We start from the raw sequence: 23,424 nt of genomic DNA on the forward strand, positions 1-23,424 counted from the left end.
CAAGGCATATTTTGCTTATGTGTATTTATGTATTACTCTTTAGACAGCTTTCTGTGGTTGATCTGAGAAGAAATATCCTCATTCCTTTTAACTGTGTGTTCGAATCGTAAAAACGTACAGTCTAAAGAGAAAGGGAATTATCAGATGAATGGGTCAGGCACTCTGCCAGTGCCACTCTGTAAAAAGCAGAATGTAGAAAGAATCTGTGTGCCCAACAATACCACTGTAACTTTGTCTACCACCATATCCACTGCCATTAATCCCCACCTTTTTCAATTTATCAACCTCTTCAATCTCTCATTACAATAGCTAAATATGGACTTCTACCAAAATATGGCAGATAAATGCCATGCATTAAATTCTACACTCCTGAAACCCCACTGGTACGTTAGTAAAAGATTTTTTTTCTTTTAAAGGTATAAAGGAGGAGTAGGGTTCACAGCAGGACAAGAAACTAAATCATTATCTTCCATTCTAGAAAGTCAACAGATAATGGCCAATATTAAAAAATCAAGAAGTAGTTACACAATTATGCTGTCCAGAGATACAGAACCAAAAAACCAAACCACACCTGTTGCCGTCAAGTCAATTCCAACTCATAGCAACCCTACGGGACACAGCAGAACTGCCCCAGAGGGTTTCCAAGGAGCACCTGGTAGATTCGAACTGCCACCCTTTTGGTTAGCAGCCGTAACACTTAACCACTACGCCAAATACAAAAATAACCATTTAAACAAACTGAAAGTATTTGCTTTTGGGATGAGGATGTGGGGGATAAGAGAAACAAAGCGTTCTGATTTCTGCTTTTAGCTTTGTGGAACACTAACTTATTAATGTACATGTAAATATATATAACTTTAATAGAAGTGAAAGTAAAACTAAAAAAAATTTTATAAACTATATTAAGAACAAAAGCACAGAAGGACATCCAGTTGCAGTAGACTAAAACTCATTGAAATAAAAAAAGTAACTAAGAGTTACATATTTCATTAACTCAAACCTGTTGCTGTCAAGTGGATTCCAACTCATAGCAACTCTATAGGAGAGAGGAGAACTGCCCCAGAGGGTTTCCAAGAAGCAGGTTGTGGATTCAAACTGCCAACCTTTTGGTTAGCAGTCGAGCTCTTAGCCACTCTGCTACCAGGGTTCCCCCATTAACTCAGTATTGAAAAATGTAAAAAGAAATGAAATGAAGGGAAACTTCCAACAATGGCCATTAACATAAACAGAGCCTCCAAATTTCACTTGTAAGGACCTCTCTACTGGATAGGTCTTTTACCTATTACGTTTTAGACAGATAATACACACAGTTTTTGAAATCCAAAAGTATGAAAAGACTCATATAAATAAATAATGATCCCTTACACAATGCCCACTGCTACCATCCTTGCCACCCTCTACACCATCCTCCAGCAACCATGCTCAAGACTTTGAGCTTTCTTCCTGGTTTTACCTCCATGTGTCTAAACAATATATGTTTGTTACTACTTCCTGATTTAGCTACTTTAGACATTACTTAGATGTTTATGCCACAGCCATCCCACTCCCCCTATACCTCTTCTACCTATTGTGGATATGTCACAATTGAGATTACCCCATTACTTACTCACATATTATGAGTAAGTGAATATCATCTACTGCTGAGCCAAGTGGTATATTAAGTACTCCTCTTCTTGAACAACTTTTTCTGGAGTTAATAACTCTCTGTTGTCTCCTTGTCTCTCCCATTTCCTTATATGCACCCATTGCTAATTTTCAAATGCTCAAGATCTAACAATAGCAAACTATAAATAGTATTTTCCAAATGATAAAATGTCAGACAGGTTATCAGTTCCGTTTCTAAAATTCTTCCAAGAGACCTGGCTCATGAAGCCATCCACGTTCCTCCAGAATCAGGAGTGGCTGCTCTCCTACCTGGAGGACCGCTGGCATCCTGGGCCTTCCCTTCGCCACTGTGCATGTTACTGCCCATTTCTGAATCCAATGTCTTCCTCCTCTTTTTACTCCTTCTTTTTAATAAAACACATCTTACAGTGGTTCCTTGAAATATGCATTCCCTCAAGTATACAAGGGTAGTAAATATGAGATCTTACATAGTTAACTTCTTATGTAATCGATGATTTGGTCGGATATAGAAATCTAGATCAAAAAATACTTTCCCTCAAAATTCTAAAAGGATTGCTCCATTGTGTTCTAGCATCTAGTGTTGTTCTTGAGATATCTAAGATCATTCGGATTCCCAATTCCTTTTATATAGTATGTTTTTCTCTTTAGAAGATTGTGTCCCTGATTTTCTGGAATGTCATAATGGCATATGTGGCAAGCATTTCAATCAGGAAATTCATAACCTTCAATTCTAGGTAACTGAATTATTTCCTATAATCTCCTTTCTATAAACTATGTTGTCTCTTTCCGGAATGACTGTTATTTAAATAACAGACTCATTTTTTTACACTTTCTAGCTCCGTATTTTTGTTCTACTTTCTAGAAAAGCTCCTTGCTTTTATCTTCCGATTCTTCTAATTTTTGTATATCCACTACCTTTTTTTTTCCCCCTCAAAGTTCTTTTAGTTCTCTGAGCCTATTTTATAACATCCTGTTGTTATTTCGTGAGTACAGTATCTTCTCTCTCCAAGGCAACATTAATCATAATTTTTGAAGTTTTCTTCTTTCTGCATGATCACTCTGTTCAGTTTTTATCTTTGTTTTGCCTTTCCTGTCCATTTGTTCTACCTGCTGGGATCTAGCCTCAGATACCCCGGAAGCTCCAAGGGCGTGCAAAGGTTTATTGATTGGTGGGCTTCATATGATCTGCTAGCACACAGACCCTTGTGGGCCCAAATCTCAGCATCTACAGCCCTCTTTTCAGAGGCTATTCTATTTCTCCACAAAATTATTCTCCCAACTTTTCCTGAGAGTATGTGCCTACCAGAGTGGATTCTGGGAACAAGAAGTAGAGAAGGGAAATAGACTTTCAGCGTTCAGAAAATAGATTTTCACTAAATGCCCCTATATCAACCCCATTGCTTCATTCTCACCCTATGCTGTACCTGATGCCCAGGAATGTGATGGTTAAGACTGTGTGTCAACTTGGCTGGGCCATGATTCTTAAGTGTTTTGGCAGTCGTATAATGTTCAGATTGCTTCATTGTTGAGATGTGATATGTGATCACCCCCCATGATGGAATCTGCTATGAATAGCCAATCAGTTGAAAGGGAGCTTCCTTGGGCTTGTGGCCTGCGTCCGAATATAAGGGAACGTTTTGGCTTTTGCTGGCGCCGGATCCTGCAGCTGGCTGCTGTTGTCTAACCTTCGATTCTTGGGACTTGAGCTAGCAGCTTCCTGCAGTCTTGACTTCCAATCTTGGTATTCGTCGATCTTTACAGCCGGTGAGCAAAAGCCCTACTCTTAGGCCTGCTGATCTTGAGTTTGCCAGGCCCTGCAGCTATGTGAGTCAGAAGAAGTTTTGTGGTCTTGCCCGCCGATCTTAGGATTCCTAGAGCTTCACAACCTGTAGGCAAGAGCCCTACTCTCCAACCTGCCAATACTGAGTTCCCCAATCCCTATGGCTACATGAATCAGGAGAAACCTCTAATCTGATCCACGGACTTCGGATGTTCCTGCCTCTACAACCATGTGAGCCATTTCCTTGATATAAATCTATATATATATTTGTATGCTTTACTGGTTTTGCTCTCTAGAGAACTCAGCCTCAGACAAGGAATCTGGAAGCTTTCTGGCTCAATCTGGAGGCTCTCTGGTTCAATTCCTGAGTCCAGAAATAAATCTCTAGTCTCACATGGGAAAAATATGGAATGAGAGACAGTGAAGGAGTGTTTACACCACTTTCAGTAGTGAAGGAATTCAATTCAAACGCCCCTCATGTGGACATACAGCCCCATGCACCTCACTTCCCCTGACTCCCTTCTGCAGTATTTGATGACTCCAAGTTCTCAGGCTTCTCATCAAGGTAAATCTTATAAAAATGAAAATTAAAACTAAATCAAGAACAAAACTGTATGCACACCATGATTACAGCTATAAAAAATATATATATGTCAAGTTCAAAAAGAGATTATCTCAAAGCAAAAGAATTGTATGTGATTCATTTTAAAAATAATTCCTTTACAGCATTTCAATAATTTTCCCAGGAAAAATTTTTAACATAACTAAGCCAAGAGTAGTTTTTAAAAACTTTGCACAAACTCTCAACATCAGGGATGACCGTCAAGGAAGAAATCACCTTTCACATACCACCATCACAGAGCCATCTATTCATTCACCACACCAAGAACTCAAGAGGCCTCTAGCTGGCTCATACTTACCTGCACTCAGACTCCTCGCACCAATCTTTATCCCGGTGTTTACGTTCATGCCAAGGAATGATCACCAAGGAGTCAGCGGTACAACTTAAAAAAAAAAAAAAAGAAATACAACAGCATTTAAAATGCATGTAATCCCAATGACTGACTACACGAAGAATATAATGAAACACGAGTCTCTATAACCTAATCACCAAGATTCCTGTTACAGTATGTAAAATGGTACATAACACATATACAATTAAGGAGCTCTGGTGGCACAGTGGCTAAAGTGCTCAGTTGCTAATTGGGAGGTTGGCAGTCTGAACCCACCAGCGGCCCTGCAGGGCAAAGATGTGACAGTCTGCTTCTGTAAAGGTTACAGCCTTGGAAACCTCATGGGGCATTTCTACTCTGTCCTATAGGGCGGCTACGAGTCAGAATCCACTCTATTGCACCCAACAACAACATATACAATTAATTAAGTAAAAAGAAAATGTGGAATTGGTGATTTCCCTTAAATCACAAAACGGTCTAGGCAGACAGGAGAATTCAAAACAACAATTCTGACAAGAAACAATAGGATAGTAACAGAGTATGTTCATGCACATGCTCTAAAGCCTCTATCAAGAGCCGACTCTGCACACCCCAAGGTACACAGACCAACAGAAATGGCCTCTGCCCTCAAAAGCAGCTCTGGGGGTTCAGTGGTTAAGAGCTACACCTGTTAACAAAAAAGCTCAGTAGTGTGAATCTACCAGCCACTCCTCGTCTACCCTATGGGACAGTTCTACTCTGTCCTATAGGGTCTATATGAGTTGGAATAGACTCGACAGCAATGCGGTTGCTTTGACCCTCAAAAGGCTTACAATCTACAGTAGTGCTGTTCAATAAAACTTGCTGTGGTCATAGAAATATTCTATATCTGTGCTATCCAATACAGTAACCACTAGCTACATACACCTATTAAGCACTTGAAATGTGGCTACTGCTACTAAGAAAGTACATTATGATTTCACATAATATCAATTAATTGAAATTTAAATAGTTACAATTTAAATTAAAAAACCTACATTGGAAAGCAAATATCTGAAAACGAGGTAATATCAAGAGTGAACAATGGTCTTGCTGATTAAAAAATATTACAACATGACAGGAGGCTCTAAAGGAAGCAAAGATAAAACCTGATTAGTTGGAATTAATACATGAAAACGGGAAAATGAGATAAAGATAATATGGTATAACAATAGAACAATGGATCAGAAGGCATGGGTAATAGGAATAAAATCTGTCTTTTAATTAACTATGTAGTCTTTGGCACCTGACTTTCTAAAGTAAGTACTTCAAACATTATCTCTAAGGACCCTTTTAGCTTTAACATCATATGAATCCATGAAAACAACTGAACCATTGTGAATTAAGAATGAAGACAAAAATTTTAAGAACAAATTTCAATTGTCTTGCTTTTATAGTTCAATAAAACATTTTCTCTCGCATTTTTGAGTATTAATATCAGTATTTTCCTAAAATTTGTAATAGCCACAGAAAAAAGGATGGTACTTTCTTATTTACTAGGTTATGTTGTACTTATATTACTAGGTTATGAAATGCTTTCTACTAGAAACGCTTCATAAATGTTTAAAAATTATGTTGGTGAAGCTATTGGTCTTCATGTAAAACTAGACCGCTGGAGCACTTTAAAGCAGAAGAGGAAAACCAGCTAAGCCATGTCATGGGACGTCTTAGAGCAGCAATGTTTGAAAAGGTCTGGGAGAGGGTGGTGCAACCCCTCTTGTAATTATTACTGGGATACATGCCCCAAGGTCAAGGTTCCCCACTAGGTAAATACAATGGGAGGTTTATTAAACCATATTTTGAAAAGCATATTATTTTATCTGCTTTTTAACTAGCATGTAATGGTAGCCTAGCAAACTATATACCAAAGAGATATTTTTGATGGTGCCTGAGTTCACATTTTAAATTTTTAGAATCATACCAGTGGTCATTTAGAAGAGATGCCATAAACACACGATTTCATTTGTCAACAAGTAAATAACTATATTATTTTCTTCCATGTCAGTAACAGATAGTGAAATGAAAAGTAAAAAAGATAACACCTGGATACAACAAAGATGATAATGTTCACTCTTTTTAACATAAGAATAAATTATAGCAATGAACTGAGGGACGGGGGAAAAAAAGTTAACCAACAAGCTATTATTGCCTTCTCTAAAAAAAGTAGACATGGCTCCTTAAGCCACACAAAAGGTTTTTTAAAAGAATTTCCGAAAACTGTTATCAATTTGAGATTTACACTTTCCATACAAAGCACTGATTAGCTGTAAGAATACCTACCAAAATGATTTGCAATGGTGTGAGATCCTCAGCAAAATAATACTTGTTTGATATTTAAAGACAAGAAAGTTGTAAAGCCTTGTTAAGCTTCACTGAACAGAAGTAGACTAGAATATCTATTTTTTACCAAAATACATATTAAAGACAAGTTCTGCTCAGAGATCAACTCAGGCCTGAAGAGTCCGAAGGTTAATACAATATTTTACATGCATTTTCAAGTCACAGCACCAATGGCTCAATTCTGAATGTGCTGATCACCACTGATGACCAACAGCAATAATCTTTAACATTTGTTGATCTCTCTCACTATGGATTAGAGAGTATGCAAATTTTTTTACATGCAATACCTCATTTTATGCTAACAACCTAATACAGAAGGCAATATAATCTTTCTTGTGTTATTGTTGTTACGTGCTGTCATGGTGCATCCAGCTCACAGCGACCCTATGTACAACAGAACGAAACACTGACCAGTCCTGCACCAGCCTTATAATCGTTGTTATGCTTAAGCCCATTGCTGCATCCACTGTGTCAATCCATGTAATTGAGGGTCCTCCTCTTTTTCACTGACCCTCCAATTTACCAAGCATGATGCCCTTCTCTAGCGACTGGTCCCTGCTGATTACATGTCCAAAGTATGTGAGACCAAGTCTCATCATCCTCACTTCTAAGGAGCATTCTGGCTGTACTTCTTCCAAGACAGATTTGTTTGTTCTTTTGGCACTCTGTGGTATATTTGATATTCTTCACCAACACAACAACTCAAAGGTGTCAATTCTTCTTCCATCTTCCTTATACATTGTCCAGCTTTCACGTGCCTATGAGGCGATTGAAAACACCACGCCTTGGGTCATGTGCACCTTATTCCTCAAAGAGACATCTTTGTTTTTTAAAACTTTAAAGAGATCTTTTCACCAGATTTGCCCAATGCAATGGGTCTTTTAATTTCTTGACTGCTGCTTCCATGGGTGTTGATTGTGTATCCAAGTGAAATGAAATCCTTGGCAATTTCGATCTTTTCTCTGTTTATCATGATGTCGCCTATTGGTCCAGTTGTAAGGATTTTTGTTTTCTTTATGTTGAGGTGTAATCCATACTGAAGGTTGTGGGCTTTGATCTTTATCATTATCAGTAAGTGCATCAAGTCCTCTTCACTTTCAGCAAGCAAGGTTGTGTCATCTGCATAACACAAGTTGTTAATGAGTCTTCCTCCAATCCTGATGTCCCATTCTTCTTCATATAGTCCAGCTTCTCGGATTATCTGCCCAGCGCAAAGGTTGAATAGGTATGGTGAAAGGATATAACTCTGACGCATACCTTTCCCAATGTAAACCACGTAGTATCCCCTTGTTCTGTTCGAACGACTGCCTCTTGATCTGTGTACGGGCTCCTCATGAGGACAGTTAAGTGTTCTGGCATTCCCATTCTTAGCAATGTTATCTGTAATTTGTTATGATCCACGCAGTCAAATGCCTTTGCATACTCAATAAAATACATATAAACATCTTCCTGATTTTCTTGGCTTTCAGCAATAATTCAACTGACATCAGCAATGATATCCCTAGTTCCATATCTTCTTCTAAATCCAGCTTGAATTTCTGGTAGTTATCAATGTACTGCTGCAACCACTTTCGTGTGATCTTCAGCAAAATTTTACTTGTGTGTGATATTAATGATACTGTTTGATAATTTCTGCATTCTGTTGTTATCACCTTTCTTTGGAATAGGCATAAATATAGATCTCTTCCAGGTGGTAGGCCAGGTAACTGTCTTCCACATTTCTTGGCACAGACGAATAAGCATATCCAGTGCTGCATCCATTTGTTGAAACATTTCAATTGGTGTTCCATCAATTCCAGGAGTCCTGTTTCTTGCCAATGCCTTCAGTGCAGCTTGGACTTCTTCCTTCAGTACCACTGGTTCATGATCATTTGCTACCTCCAGAAATGGTTGAACATTTACCGTTTCTTTTTGGTATAGTGACTGTGTATTCCTTCCATCTTCTCTTGATGCTTTCTGTGTCGTTCAGTATTTTGCCCATAGAATCCTCTGCTATTGCAACTCGAGGCTTGAATTTTTTCTTTTGTTCACCTTGAGAAATGCCAAGTGTGTTCTTCTCTTTTGGTTTTCTAACTCCAGGACTTTGTATATGTCATTTTAACACTTTACTTTGTCTTCTCAAGCTGCCCTTTGAAATCTTCTGTTCAGCTCTTTTACTTCATCATTTCTTACATTCACTTTAGCTATTTGACATTCAAGAGCAAGTTTCAGAGTCTCTTCTGATACCCATGTAGGTCTTTTCTTTCTTTCCTGCCTTTTTAATGACCTCTTGCTTTCTTCATGTATGATACTCTTGATGTCATTCCACAACTTGTCTGGTCTTTGGTCATTACCGTTCAATGCATCAAATCTATTCTTGAGATGGTCTCTAAATTCAAGTGGGATATACTCCAGGTCGTACTTTGACTCTCGAGGACTTATTCTAATTTTCTTCAGTTTCAACTTGAACTTCCATATAAGCAACTGATGGCTGGTGCCACAGTGAGCCCCTGGCCTTGCTCTGACTGATGATATTGAGCTTTTCCATCATCTCTTTCCACAGATGTAGTCGATTTGATTCCTATGTATTCCATCTGGCAAGGTCCACGTACACAGTCACCATTTATGTTGGTGAAAAAAGGTATTTGCATTGAAGAAGCTGTTGGTCTTGCAATATTCTATCATGCAATCTCTGGCATCATTTCTATCACCAAAGCCACATTTTCCAACAACCAATTCTTCTTCTTTGTTTCCAACTTTTGCATTCCAGTCGCCAGTAATTATTAATCCACCCTGATAGTATGTTTGATCAATTTTTAACTGCAGAAGTGAGTGAAAATCTTCAATTTCTTCTTCGTTGGCCTTTGTGGTTGCTGTGTAAATTTGAACAATAGTCTTTCTCCTATTACAATGAAAAAACTGAGGCATAAGTTAACTTGACCATCCTCACAAAGCTAATAAATGATGGAGCCAGTCAGGACTTGAACACAATCAGACAGCTTGAACCCAAAGCTTACACTCTTAACTAGCATACTACACTGCTTCTAGAAAGGACACAAGGATACAACATATCCCCAACCACATCCATCTTCTCTTCCACCACCACCTTGCAACATCATTAAGAGCCATCAAGTCAGATTTGTGCAGCAGCAAATAGAAAGTAATTTGTTCCTTCCCAAAGTTTAAATACAGACAATCCTATAAGTACCATTCCTGTGCATATTTAAAGCATACATTTAAACTAAGGTATAAAGAAAATCAATCTCAACACAGGTAGATTACGAATCTCTTCATAAAACTGTAGTTATTGTTACATGCCACGGAGTCAGTTCCAACTCATAGTGACCCCTTGTACAACAGAACAGAACACTGCCCTGTCCTACACCATCTTCACAACCATTGTTACCCATTGTTACCGCCACTGTGTCAATCCATCTCATAAAACTACCTATCAAATATGGCTTAATCTTAGGTCTGATCACCAACATTTACATAAAACAAATAAACAACCTTCTTTCTGCACTTTCATTTTCTCAGAAGATGTTTATACAAAGGAAGTTATTTCTAAATTAAAAGGAGAACAAAGCACCATAAGTTCTTTACCATGCTTGAAATGGCAGCATTTAAGAAATAAACAGGACCTTCTCCCCAGCTGGAATAGAAGCTCCTTGAGGGCATGATTTTTGTTTGTTTTGTGTATTGCTGTACCCTCTGCATCTAAAATAGAGCCTGTCATTTAGCAGGCTCTAAAAAAGAAATGTGACAACTGAATTAATTGATTGACAGCACAACATATATTTTTTAAAGTAATCTCATAGGTATCACAAAAATTGAAATTGGAATATAGCAATGGAAATGGATAGTTTGTTCATTAAAAAAGATATATCAAGGAGGTACATTTATAGATAATCTGTAGATCTGAGAGTGAGAACAAGAATGCTTTCTTAATCCAGATGATTAAACTGTCAGAAAGGCAAGCTATGCCAGTAATGGCATATATTTACTATCTAGATAATTGGACATTCCATTATACCTTGCTTGCTGAAAGTGAAGAAGCCTTGATGCACTTACTGATGAGATCAAAGACCACAGCCTTCAGTATGGATTACACCTCAACATAAAGAAAACTAAAATCTTCACAACTGGACCAATAAGCAATGTCATGATAAATGGAGAGGAGATTAAGATCATCAAGGATTTCATTTTACCTGGATCCACGATCAACATCCATGGAAGCAGCAGTCAAGAAAACAAGACACACTGTGTTGAGCAAATCTGCTGCAAAAGACCTCTTTAAAGTGTTATAAGAGGAAAGATGTCACCTTGAAGACTAAGGTGTGCCTCACTCAAGCCATGGTGTTTTCATGGCAGATCAAAGAACAACTGATGCCTTTTAATTGTGGTACTGGAGAAGAATATTGAATATACCATGGACTGCCAAAAGAAAGAACAAATCTGTCTTGAAAGAAGTACAACCAAAATACTCCTTAGAAGGATGGTGAGACTTTCTCTCTCATACTCTGGACATGTTATGAGGGAGGATTAGTTCCTGGAGAAGGACATCATGCTTGGCAAACCGGAGGGTCAGAGAAAAAGAGGAAGACTCTCAGCAAGATGGACTGACAGTGTCTGCAACAATAGGCTCAAGCATAACAATTGTGAGGATGGTGCAGGATTGGGCAGTATTTTGTACTGTTGTACATAAGGTTGCTATGAGTTGGAAGCGACTCAATGGCACCTAAAAACACCTTTTTAAAAATGGTCAAATTTCTTACTCATTCTCTCATAATGTAAGTAGTATGAGAGAATACTTAATAATATTCATATAAAACATTTTCTTATTAATTCTGTTCAAAACACATTAGTCATATAAGCCAATTGTTAAATGAGGTAAGTGAAATTATGGTTAAAAAAAAATTCTGTAAAACTACAGAAAGTTTGGTGAGCTGAAAAACTTACATTTTGAATCTATTCTATAAATATATAATATTATTTACATATACATTCTTTATTTCATCTTTTTCGTTAGTGAGAAGTCTTAAAATCTAAATGCATCATCCCCACTTAAAAAAGCAAGTGCATGGTGAACTAAAATTATCTCTCTATAAAACAACGGCTGCTTTTGCTTAATTTTAGGATTCTTTATAAGCAGAACCCTGCCCATTGTTTTATTCCAAACAATAAACTTTGCTGGTTTCATTAGAAGGTAACATTTATCTCTTAGCAGATAATTAGTTAACATAAGAAGTTCTATTATATGCAACAATTTTCTCACCGATTATTTCTTACACTAAATACAAATGTTTTATTTCAAAGAAATTTTATCAAGAATAAATTTCTAAAAGTTCTTTTATTTGTGTGCTATGTCTTGGAAACAAAAGGATAAATAGTGTATTACTACTAATTGCCACCTTTTATGCATTGTGTTTGAGATGTAGAGTTATATTTATTTCTATTATTTAGCATAAAAGAGAATGTTCTGGTAAATAAAGTAAAAAAATAATAATAATTTGGGTTGACATGTATAACTACACTGTGCTTACCATCAAGGAACTAGTCAAGCTGATATGAAACTCAATGAGAAACAAATGAAAAAGTCAGCTATTACTGAGAACACCAAGTTAGGAAAACTGTCCAAAGGCATCATTAAGAATTCTCTTCTGGATCAATGAGGTTCAATTTTATTATTAAATAACTCTGGAAACAGAGCAGGGATTAATAAGGTATCCTGAAACTTACCAGCTGTGGGGGTAAAGGTCCTAGTTTTACCCTAAGTACATTGGTCTTTTGTCCTTGGCTCCAGAGAAATAACTCTTAAGAGTAATTGGGGTGCCTTGCACTTCAAGGCCACACCTAAGACTCTGTGCTGGAAAGTGGAGGCTGGTCAGACAAGAAAAGACTCACCTGAGAGGCTGATATCAACTAGTCTCATGAAGCATGATTTAGCCTATCACGCAGGACTGGCCAATAAAAGCCCTGAACATGGAGGTTCAGAAAGCTTCCTGGTTGACAAGAACATCTGCTCTCAGGAGGGTAGCATGTCCCTTGGGACATGGCAGCTCCATGTTGGGAACCCTCCCAGACTTCACCCAATGAGTCTCTATATTTGTATCCTTTTTGTCTACAATAAATTTGTAGCCTAAGTAATGCTCTATGAAGTTTGTGAGTCATTCTAGCAAATTATTAAACACAAAAAAGCAGTGGAAGTCAGCAGGTCAGAAAGTAAGGGTGTTGTGTGGACTATGAAGCTTGTGACTGGTATCCTGAAGGAGTGGGGAAAAACCAGTCCTGAACTGGCCAGAAGGTCAGAAAGCTGGGGTGTCATTCGGTTCCGCAAATTTGTAGCTAGCATCCAACTATTTGGCAGCCTGAACTTAAAATGGGTAAATTACAACTTCCATTTATAGTAATAAATTAACTTATACGTTCAGGGTTGCCGCTATTTCATTCAGTGAAGAAGAACACACGGTAAATATAATGACAGTAAAAGACCTTAGGACTAAGAATAAGAATTGATGAAGACTATTCACATATAGTTGAGGTCCAAAACTATACGTCTACAACTGCCAAAGAGGAAGCAATATGAGAAATATCCAGTAAATCTCATTCTTTTTTACTTAGACTGATACAGAATCACTGGAGAAAATAATACGAAGGCCTTTATTTCACATTACTTAAAAACAGCCAGACCCTGACAAATCTCCTTTGGTCTGGTAAATAAACCAGAACCCATCTCCAGCAAAAACAAAAATATATGACATCTGAATTTATCAACTACAAAAGCACTGCAATCCTCATGAATTCTATCAATGTACATTATAAACCCTGGCCCTTAGTAAGGCTACAGTGTTAATGGATTTTGAATAAAAGGATTAGAAAGGGGAAAAAAAGAATCCTTTATCTCCCTTTCATTCATATCTCCAAAGAATAGCACAAATTATGCCTGTGCAGACCCCAAATCACAGGAAGACTGATTTCCTTATTGTTACCCCTGTAAACCCCTGAAAATTCCTGCCTCTATACATTTGTTCCCCCATGCGATTGTCAGTTTGTCATACTGTGGGGGCTTGTGTGTTGCTGTAATGCTGGGAGCTATGCCACCAGTATTCAAATACCAGCAGCGTCACCCACAGTTGACAGGTTTCAGCTGAGCTCCACACTAAGACAGACTAGGAAGAAAGGACCCAGCAGTCTACTTCTGAAAAGAATTAGTCAGTGAAAACCTTATGAATAGCAGAGGAACACTGTCTTGATACAGTGCTGGACGATGAGTCCCTCAGGTTGGAAGGCACTCAAAAGACAACTGGGGAAGAGCTGTCTCCTCAAAGAAGACACGACCTTAATGACATGAATGGAGTCGAGCTTTCGGGACCTTCATTTGCTGATGCAGCACGACTCAAAACGAGAAGAAACAGTTGTAAACATCCATTAATAATTGAAACATGGAATGTACAAAGTATGAATCTAAGAAAACTGGAAATCATCAAAAATGAAATTGAACACATAAACATCAATATCCTAGGCATTAGGAGCTGAAATGGACTGGTATTGGTCATTATGAATGAGACAATCATACGGTATAGTATGCGGGGAATGACAACTTGAAAAAGAATGGCATTGCATTCATCATTGAAAAGGACATTTCAAGATTTATTCTGAAGTACAATGCTGTCAGTGATAGGATAATATCCATATACCTACAAGGAAAACCAGTTAATATGACTATTATTCAAATTTCTGTACCAACCACTAGGGCCAAAGAAGATTTTTACCAACTTTTGCAGTCTGAAATTCATCAAACATGCAATCAGAATGCACTGATTATCACTGATGACTGGAATGCGAATGTTGAAAATAAAAAACAAGGGTCGGTAGTTGGAAAATATGGCCTTGGTGATAGAAACTATGCCTGAGATCGCATGAATGAATTTTGCAAGACCAACGACTTCTTCACTGCTAATACCCTTTTTCACCAACATAAACGGCGACTATACACATGGACCTTGCCAGATGGAATACACAGGAATCAAATAGACTACATCTGTGGAAAGAGATGATGGAAAAGCTCAGTATTATCAGTCAGAACAAGGCCAGGGGCAGACTGTGGATCAGACCATAAATTGCTCACACCTGTACCTAAAATTGCTCATAAGCAAGTTCAAATTGAAACTGAAGAAAATTAGAACAAGCCCATGAGAGCCAAAATATGACCCTGAGTATATCCCGCCTGAATTTAGAGACCATCTCAAGAACAGATTTGACACATTAAATGCTAATGACCAAAGACCAGATGAGTTGTGGAATGACATCAAGGACATCATACATGAAAAAAGCAAGAGATCATTAAAAACACAGGAGAGAATGAAAACACCTACACGGATGTCAGAAGAGACTCTGAAACTTGCTCTTGAACATCAAGTAGCTAAAACAAATGGAAAAAATGATGAAGTAAAAGAGCTGAACAGAAGATTTCAAAGAGCAGTTCAAGAAGACAAAGTAAATTATGACGATGACATGTGCAGAAACCTGGAGATAGAAAACCAAAAGGGAAGAACATGCTCAGCATTTCTCAAGCTGAAAGAACTGAAGAAAAAATTCAAGTTGCAATATTGAAGGATTCTACAGAGATATTATTAAATAATGCAGGAAGCATCAAAAGAAGATGGAAGGAATATACACAGTCACTATACCAAAAAAAAAAAAAAAATTGGTTGATGTTCAACCATTTCAGGACGTAGCATATGATCAGGAACCCATGGTACTAAAGGAAGAACTCCAAGCTGCACTGAAGACACTGGTGAAAAACAAGGCTCTGGGAATTCATGGAAACAAATTGAGATGTTTCAACAAACAGATGCAGGGATAAAAATGCTCACTTGTCTATGCCAAGAAATTTGGAAGACAGCTATTTGGCCTATTCCCAAAAAAGGTGATCCAACTGAATGTGGTAATATCGAACAATATCATTAACACCCCATGCAAGCAAAATTTTGCTGAAGATCAATCAAAAGCAGCTGCAGCAGTACATCGACAAGCAACTGCCAGAAATTCAAGCTGAATTTAGAGGAGGATATGGAACCAGGCATATCACTGCTGATGTCAGATGGATCCTGGCTGAAAGCAGAGAACACTAGAGAGATGTTTAGCCTTGTTTTATTGACTATGCAAAGGCATTAGACTGTGTGGATTATACCAAATTATGGATAACATTGCTGAGAATGGAAATTCCAGAACACTTCACTATGCTCATGAGGAACCTTTACATGAATCAAGAGGCAGTTGTTCGAACAGAGCAAGGGGATACGTATGGTTTAAGTCAGGAAAGGTGTGTGTCAGGGTTGTAGCCTTTCACCATATTTATTCAATCTGTATGCTGAGCAAATAATCTGAGAAGTTGGACTATATGAAGAAGAATGGGGCATCAGGATTGGAGGAAGACTCATTAACAACCTGCAATATGCAGATGACAAAACTCTGACTGCTGAAAAAGTGAAGAGTATTTGAAGCACACACTGATGAAGATCAAAGACCACAGCCTTCAGTATGGATTACACCTCAACATTAAAAAAAAAAAAAAAACTCACAACGGGGCCAATCAGCAACATCATGATAAATGGAGAGGAGATTGAGGTTGTCAAGGATGTCATTTTACTTGGGTCCACAACCAACACCCATGGAAGCAGCAGTCAAGAAATCAAAAGACACACTGCATTGGGCAAATCGGCTGCAAAAGAGCTCTTTAAAGTGTTGATAACCAAGGATGTCACCTTGAGGACTGAAGTTCACCTGACCCAAGCCATGGTGTTTTCAATAGCCTCATATGCATAGGGAAGCTGGACAATGAATTAGGAAGACCGAAGAAGATAGATCCTTTTGAATTGTGGTGTTGGAGAAGAATATTGAATATACCACGGACTGCCAAAAGACTGGACAAATCTGTCTTGGAAGAAGTACAGCCAGAATGCTCCTTAGAAATAAGCATTGCAGGGCTATGTCTCACATACTTTGGACATGTTATCAGGAGGGATCAGTCCCTGGAGAAGAACATCATGCTTGGTCAAGCAGAGGGTCAACGAAAAAGAGGAAGACCCTCAATGAGATGGACTCATGCAGTGGCTCCAACAGTGGATTCATGCGTAGCAACAGCTGTTAGGATGCCTCAGGACTGAGCAGTGCTTCGTTCTGTTGTACATACAGGGTCACTATGAGTCTGAATCGACTCAATTAATCAAATCAACCAAATAATTTTTAGCAGACTTCTTTAAGAAAGGAATCCTGGTGCTAATCTGACTCTTGGAAAAGTCTCGCGATGAGGGACTTCTACTTCAAAAACCAAGTTGTACTATGCAGTAGGAAAAAAAATGTGGACATTCGGTATTCAGAAAGGAAAACAGAAAACTATAAACACAGCACATTAACCTAATCTAAATAGATAGAAAAGTAATATGATCCATAACACACATACTGAAAATGCTGTCTTTAAACTGTGTTCACCAAGGCAGTGTTCGTTAGAAGAAAAATTTTGGATTTTTTCATTTGTTCTCAAACTACTTTATCTGTTTCTCAAACTATTTTAATCAATGTCCCGCCTTGATAAACATCAAAATTGCATATTCTCCCATAATATTTGTGAAATTAAAAAAATTGGTGAGGTTGTATAAAAACTGGAATATTTATATATCACTGGTGGGAATGTAAAATGGTATGGTCACCATGGAAAACAGTTAAGTAGCTCCTCAAAAAGTTAAACATGGAATTACCATATGATCCAACAATTCTATTCTTAGATACATATCTAAAAGAATTGAAAGCAGTGACTCAAACATATACTTGCGTACCAGTGTTCACTGCAGCATGATTCACAACAGCCAGAAGGTGAAAACAATCCGTGTCCAGCAGTAGATGAACGAATAAATGAAATGTGTATATCTAAACAACGGAATGTTAAACCCATTGCTGTCGAGTTGATTTCGACTCTTGGCAACCCTACAGGACAGAGCAGAACCGCCCCATAAGGCTTCCAAGGAGTGGCTAGTGGATTCAAACTGCTGACCTTTTGGTTAGCAGCCAGAATCTTAACCACTGAGCCATGAGGGCTCCAATGGAATATTACTTGGCCATAAAAAGAAATGAAATTCTGAAACATGCTACAGCATGGGGAAAGAACCTTGAAAACATTATGCTGAGCAAAATATCAAACACCAAAGGACAACTATTTTATGATTCCTCTTATATAAAATATTTAGAAAGGCAAATGCGTGGAGACGAAAGTTTATTAGCAGTTACCAGGGTCTGGGGGAAGGGAGGAAAGGGAGTTATTGCTGAAGGAATGCTAGCTTTCTTCCTAGGGTGATGACAAACTTTTGGAAACAGATAGTGGTGATAGTTGAACAAAATGGTGAATGTAATTAATGTCACTAAATTGTACACTTAAAAATGGATAAAATGGGAAATATTGTTATATATATATTACTATAATTTTTGTTTTTAAATGAAGAAAAAATTACCATCCAAACTAAATCAACTGTAATGGGGACAAAGGCCATTTTGTTTTATAAGTAAAATACATAATATCCTCTTCTCACTTTAAAGTTACTATTTTATACTTTGTTTGAAATCCTAACTGTTCCTTTTTAAATTTGTCTGGTATGATCCAGACACTAGACAAATTTTAAAAGGAATATAAGTATTACCTGTAAGATAGAAATTAGAAGTCTGAATATAAATTACCAAATTCTCATGGCTCTAATCGTCTTTTTTGTAACCTCTGTCTCAATGGACAGAGTTCGTTCATTTTTATATTGCCTTTCTCATATCAGAAATAAAATGATTCATTTTGAAAAGCTTTACAACATCTACTGGGTCATAACAAAGATTACCAAGAGGTAAATAATCTGTCTCCATAAAAAGAGTGAGAGCTAATTCAGCCAGGAAAATTCTTAACACAGGAGACAAAGTTTTCAAAAAAGGTAACCAAATTGTTGACCTTTTATTTCCCTGTGATGAGATTTACTACTTTGAATCAGCAGACTTAATAAAAGATAAAGGGAAAAATGGGGTTCATACCACTGCAATGAATATAAGTAAATTGATAGCTATGAATCTACTTTATAAATTTCAAATACTTAGATCAATCCAAAGTGGTAAACTGATCATTTTAGTTCAAGATCCTAATCCAAGAAACTTTCTATGATGTTCCCAGACCAAGTTTATCAAACTTTCTTCCGTGTTACTAAATCTTGTAGGTATTTCTATTATTGTAGTCATCATACTGACTTACAATTATTTATTTATATGTCTTGTGCCTTTACTGGGCTATAAGCTCCTGGAAAGCTTAAGACACCTTTGTATATTTAACCGTAATACCTGGTTTTCATTCTAACTTTGTTAATTCTTCGACGGATGGATGGATGGATGTATAGAAGGAAAGATGGATGAACAGATATAATAACTGGAAAAAAAAATACTACCCCAACACCACAAAGATATTTACAGGTCTAGATCAAGATGCTTTTCCTGTGGCTAAACATTAAGACAGCATGACTTAGGCTTTTTCAACATCTCTAACGCAAAATTTCTAAAATGAACTGCATACCTCCCTATCTTAAAACTACGCCATCAGCAACACTGCAGTGCTTTACAACACAGGTAATTCTTTGCCTGCATGTACAAGCACGCATAAGCACAGAGATGTGGAATCCAGTAAGCTTTTAAAAAACAAAGAAGAAACAGCTGTTTTCCATAAGATACTGCTGCACAAGGCTATTTACAGCCTTTTCCTCATGAGTTATCTGAGTACAGGCCCAAATTACACTATTAAAAGTGTATTTCAGACTGCAGAAATGAAGAGCAAGAGACTCGAGTGAAAATTCCACAGGCTGTGGTGTGAAAGACAATGGTCTAAGTATCTGCAGTGAGAGTAATTCTAACACATCTCGATTGCTGATGAGGCTCAATTTTAAACCAGACATTATATATAGAGAAAGGAAACAAAACATTGGAGAGTTTGGAGAGAATGAATTTCGTATTTTTTTATATACAGATTCTTTATCTTACAGTGAACATTCATTCATCAATACACCTTTATTGAGCACCTGAAGTTTGTAAGGAAAAAAAAGATACATCAGGCATCATTTGTGCCCTAAAAAAAACATAAAACAGGAGGGAAAAGATCAGAAAAATAGCTGTTATATAAATTGGTATGTGAGATGAAAAGTATTATTGGTAGTCAAAGAGGAAAAAATGGCTCTGAGATGAGGATGAGATTCAAGGGTTCAAGGAAGTAGTGGGATATATATAAGGCTATCTCTTTTAGAAACCACCCATAAATGCCAATGAAAATCAGCATATATTGTCAACTCTCTCAAACATATTTAGTTGACAGAGAAACTCTGGCATAGCAATTCAGAAAAAGAACATCTCTAGCTCTCAAATACACTGCAGCTTTGTTCATTTGTTGTTAGCAGTGATGGAAAAATCTGGTTTTAATGTATGGTTAAGAACTCGGGCTGCTAACCAAAAGGTCAGCATTTCAAATCCACCAGCCACTCGTTGGAAACCCTATGGGGCTTTCTACCTTGTCCTATAGGGTCACTATGAGTCAGAATTGACTCAACAGCAATGGGTTTGGGTTTTTGGTTTTTTTTATAGTTCAACCAATGTTAAAATATTTTGCTATTGCTAGAACACAAGCTCACAGGTAGATAGGCAATACAGGAATTCGTGAGGGGAACTGACCCTGGAATAGAAACAGGCCCTGGTTACCATATTTTTACACAAATAACGTGCGCCCTCTACATTTGTTTGCCAACCTTTCCCTCCCCCAGCAAGGTATTTTTGTAAGTGTGCTATGCTAATTTTTTACAGCAACATGTAAAAACAAATGGCATAGTGGCTCTTACGAAAATACCTAGTGGGGGGAGGATATCAAATCAATACTGCCTATCCGATATCTCTAGATCACTTTCTGTAGTTGTCAGAGTAGGAAAGCCTTTAACCATTACAAATCCAGAAGTTCATTTATATCAACTATACAGAGAAGCCAGTCTTACAGACATACAGTAACATGACTCATGGAATACTTAAAGTTTAAGTAAATCAATACATTATGGGAGGGGACAAGTATCCTCCATAACAGCGATAATGACTCACCTAGGGAGATAAAACTAAAGGGAGCAGGTTAACAAAAGGAAAATCAGATGAGAAAAACTATTTAAAAAAACTAAAAGACTTCTGTTTTTGGCCATGATACAGCAACAGGAACAGGGCTTACCCTCTTGAATTAAATAGCAACAACAACAACAAAAAAACCCATTGCCATCAAGTCAATTCTGACTCATAGCGACTCTACTGGACAGAGTAGAACTGCCCCACAGGGTTTCGAAGGAGCATCCGGTGGGTTCAAACTGCCTACCTTTTGGTAAGCAACCGAGCTCAAAAACAACTAAAAAATAAAAAATACATGAAATAGCAGGGCCCCAGGCACTTCAGGACAGTGATTCCTAAAAGAAGAAAAATAAACAAGGTAAGCCCTACAGTGTCCCAACTGATTGCCTAGAAAGAATATCTAGGCTGCAGCAGAATGAGGGGGGAACCCAAACAAGCCTGGCCACTTTTCTGAGTTGAGAAGACAGAGTTTGAAGTTTGAGGAGGCCAAAGCAGCTACAAAGTACAGGACAAAAGTATCAGAGAAGGGAGATTTAGCAATGAGAGAAGGATTGCTCCAAAGTTCCTTGTAGAATTTTCCACCAGTCTTTGGCTAAATACTGATCAGTGCGTACATCTGAGGAAACTGCCCAAGGATGGACAGAACCACACAAAAGAAGCAGAAACAACATCACTAGACCTCATACAGGGCCGGGAATAGTTTCTGTTCCGATCAGTCAGAGTAGAAAACCCGCTAATTCACAGGGCATCAGGTAGAGTACTTAAAGGAGCACTGCCTCAGTAACGAAGCAAAATCAGCCCTAAACTAAAGGCTGCTCTGGCCTGCATAACAAAGATAAAAATTAAAACTCAAAAGGATCAGAGTTTACAAGTAACTGCATCCCAGAAGAAAGCTTAACCATACTTTTAGGAATGAAAAATATCTAGCACCCAACTGAACTATGTAAAAGTCACATTATTTGGCATTGTATCAAAAATGACCAAGTGTACAAGTAAGCAGGTCACTATGACCCATAACCAGAAAGGAAATCAGTTTACTAAAATACACCAAGAATGGGGCCTGGGGACCATAGTTTCAGGGAATATCCAGGTCAGTTGTTATAACTAAGTTTATTAAGAAAGTGTTCCGCATCCCACTTTGGTAAGTGGAGTCTGGGCCCTTAACAGCTTACAAGCAGCCGTCTAAGATGCACCAATTGGTCCAATCCCACTTGGAGCAAAGAAGAATGAAGAAAATCAAAGACACAAGGAAAATACTAACCCAGGAGACTACAGGATCACATAAACCAGAGACACCACCAGCCTGAGACCAGAAGAACTAGATGGTGCCCGGCTACCACTAATGACCACCCTGACAGGGAACACAACAGAGAGTCCTGGACTGAGTGGGAGAAAAGTGTAGAGCAGAACTTAAACTCACACTAAAAGGCCAGACTTAAGGGTCTGACAGAGATTGGAGGAACCCCCGAAACTATGGCCCCCGGATGCTCTGTTAACCTGGAACTGAAACCACTCCCAAAACCCACTCTTCAGAAAATGATTAGGCAGGACTATACAGAAAAATAATAATAATAATAATGTACATGAGGAGTATGCTTCTTAGTTCAAGCAGATACACAAGACCAAATTGGCGGCTGCTGTCCAGAGGCAGGAAGGGACAGGAACTGGTTGAATAGACACAGGGAACCGGGGTGGAAAGGGTGAGTGTGCTATCATCATATTGTATAGATTGGAACTAATGTCACAAAACAATATGTGTATAAATTTTTGTATGAGTAATTACCTTGAGCTGTAAACGTTCACCTAAAGCACAATAAAGAAAAAAGAATTTTTAATAAAAAAATAAAATATACCAAGACATGAATGACACCAATGATGATGATAAGGACAGACAAGGAAAATTAAAAGACTCAAATCTAACTTCTAGTGATAAAAAAATACAATATCTGAGTTAAAAAAAGAAAAATACACTAATGGCATTAATAGCAAACACTTCAAGTACAAAAGACTGGTAAATTTTAAGATATAATAATAAAGTATCCAAAACTAAACACAGAAAAACAAAATGACAAAAAGAGAGTATAAGCTGTGGGACAAGATCAAGTAGCTAACATACATGTAATGTTATTGAAGTCCCAGCAAACAGTGTGTGTTTTGGCGATAAGGAGGAAGGGCAGAAAAAATATTTGAAATAATGAACACAGATTTCCTAAATTTGATGAAAACTATAAATGCACAGATCCAAGGAACTCGATGGACAACAATCAAAATAAACATGAAGAAAGCCACACCAGGATACATAAAAGTCAAATTGTGAAAACAAGTTATAAAGAAAATCTTGAAAGCATCTATAGAAAAGATACATTACGTACAAAGAAACAATGAAGAATGACAGCAAACTTTTAATTAAAGACAATGCAAGCCAGAAGACAAAGGAGTGATACTTCCAAAGTACTAAAAGAAAAAAAAACAAAAAACTATCAGCCTAGAATTCTATACTTGGCAAAAATAGCTTTAAGAACAAAGGTGAAATAAAGGCTTCTTCAGACATACTAAAGTGGA

General features: G+C 37.6%; 1 protein-coding gene across 3 annotated transcripts in view; it reads right to left on the bottom strand.

Moving 5' to 3' along the window:
• The window catches only part of NBAS (NBAS subunit of NRZ tethering complex), a 452,886-nt gene that overhangs the window by 281,248 nt on the left and 148,214 nt on the right, over positions 1-23,424 (bottom strand). For all 3 annotated transcript variants that reach the window (XM_049903481.1, XM_049903480.1, XM_049903479.1), the window contains exon 22: positions 4,327-4,410. In XM_049903481.1, coding sequence (XP_049759438.1) covers positions 4,327-4,410 — 84 coding nt within the window. The remainder of the gene's footprint in view (positions 1-4,326; positions 4,411-23,424) is intronic.

Source organism: Elephas maximus, chromosome 12, assembly GCF_024166365.1.
Source record: "Elephas maximus indicus isolate mEleMax1 chromosome 12, mEleMax1 primary haplotype, whole genome shotgun sequence".
NCBI classification, from domain to species: Eukaryota; Metazoa; Chordata; class Mammalia; order Proboscidea; family Elephantidae; genus Elephas; species Elephas maximus.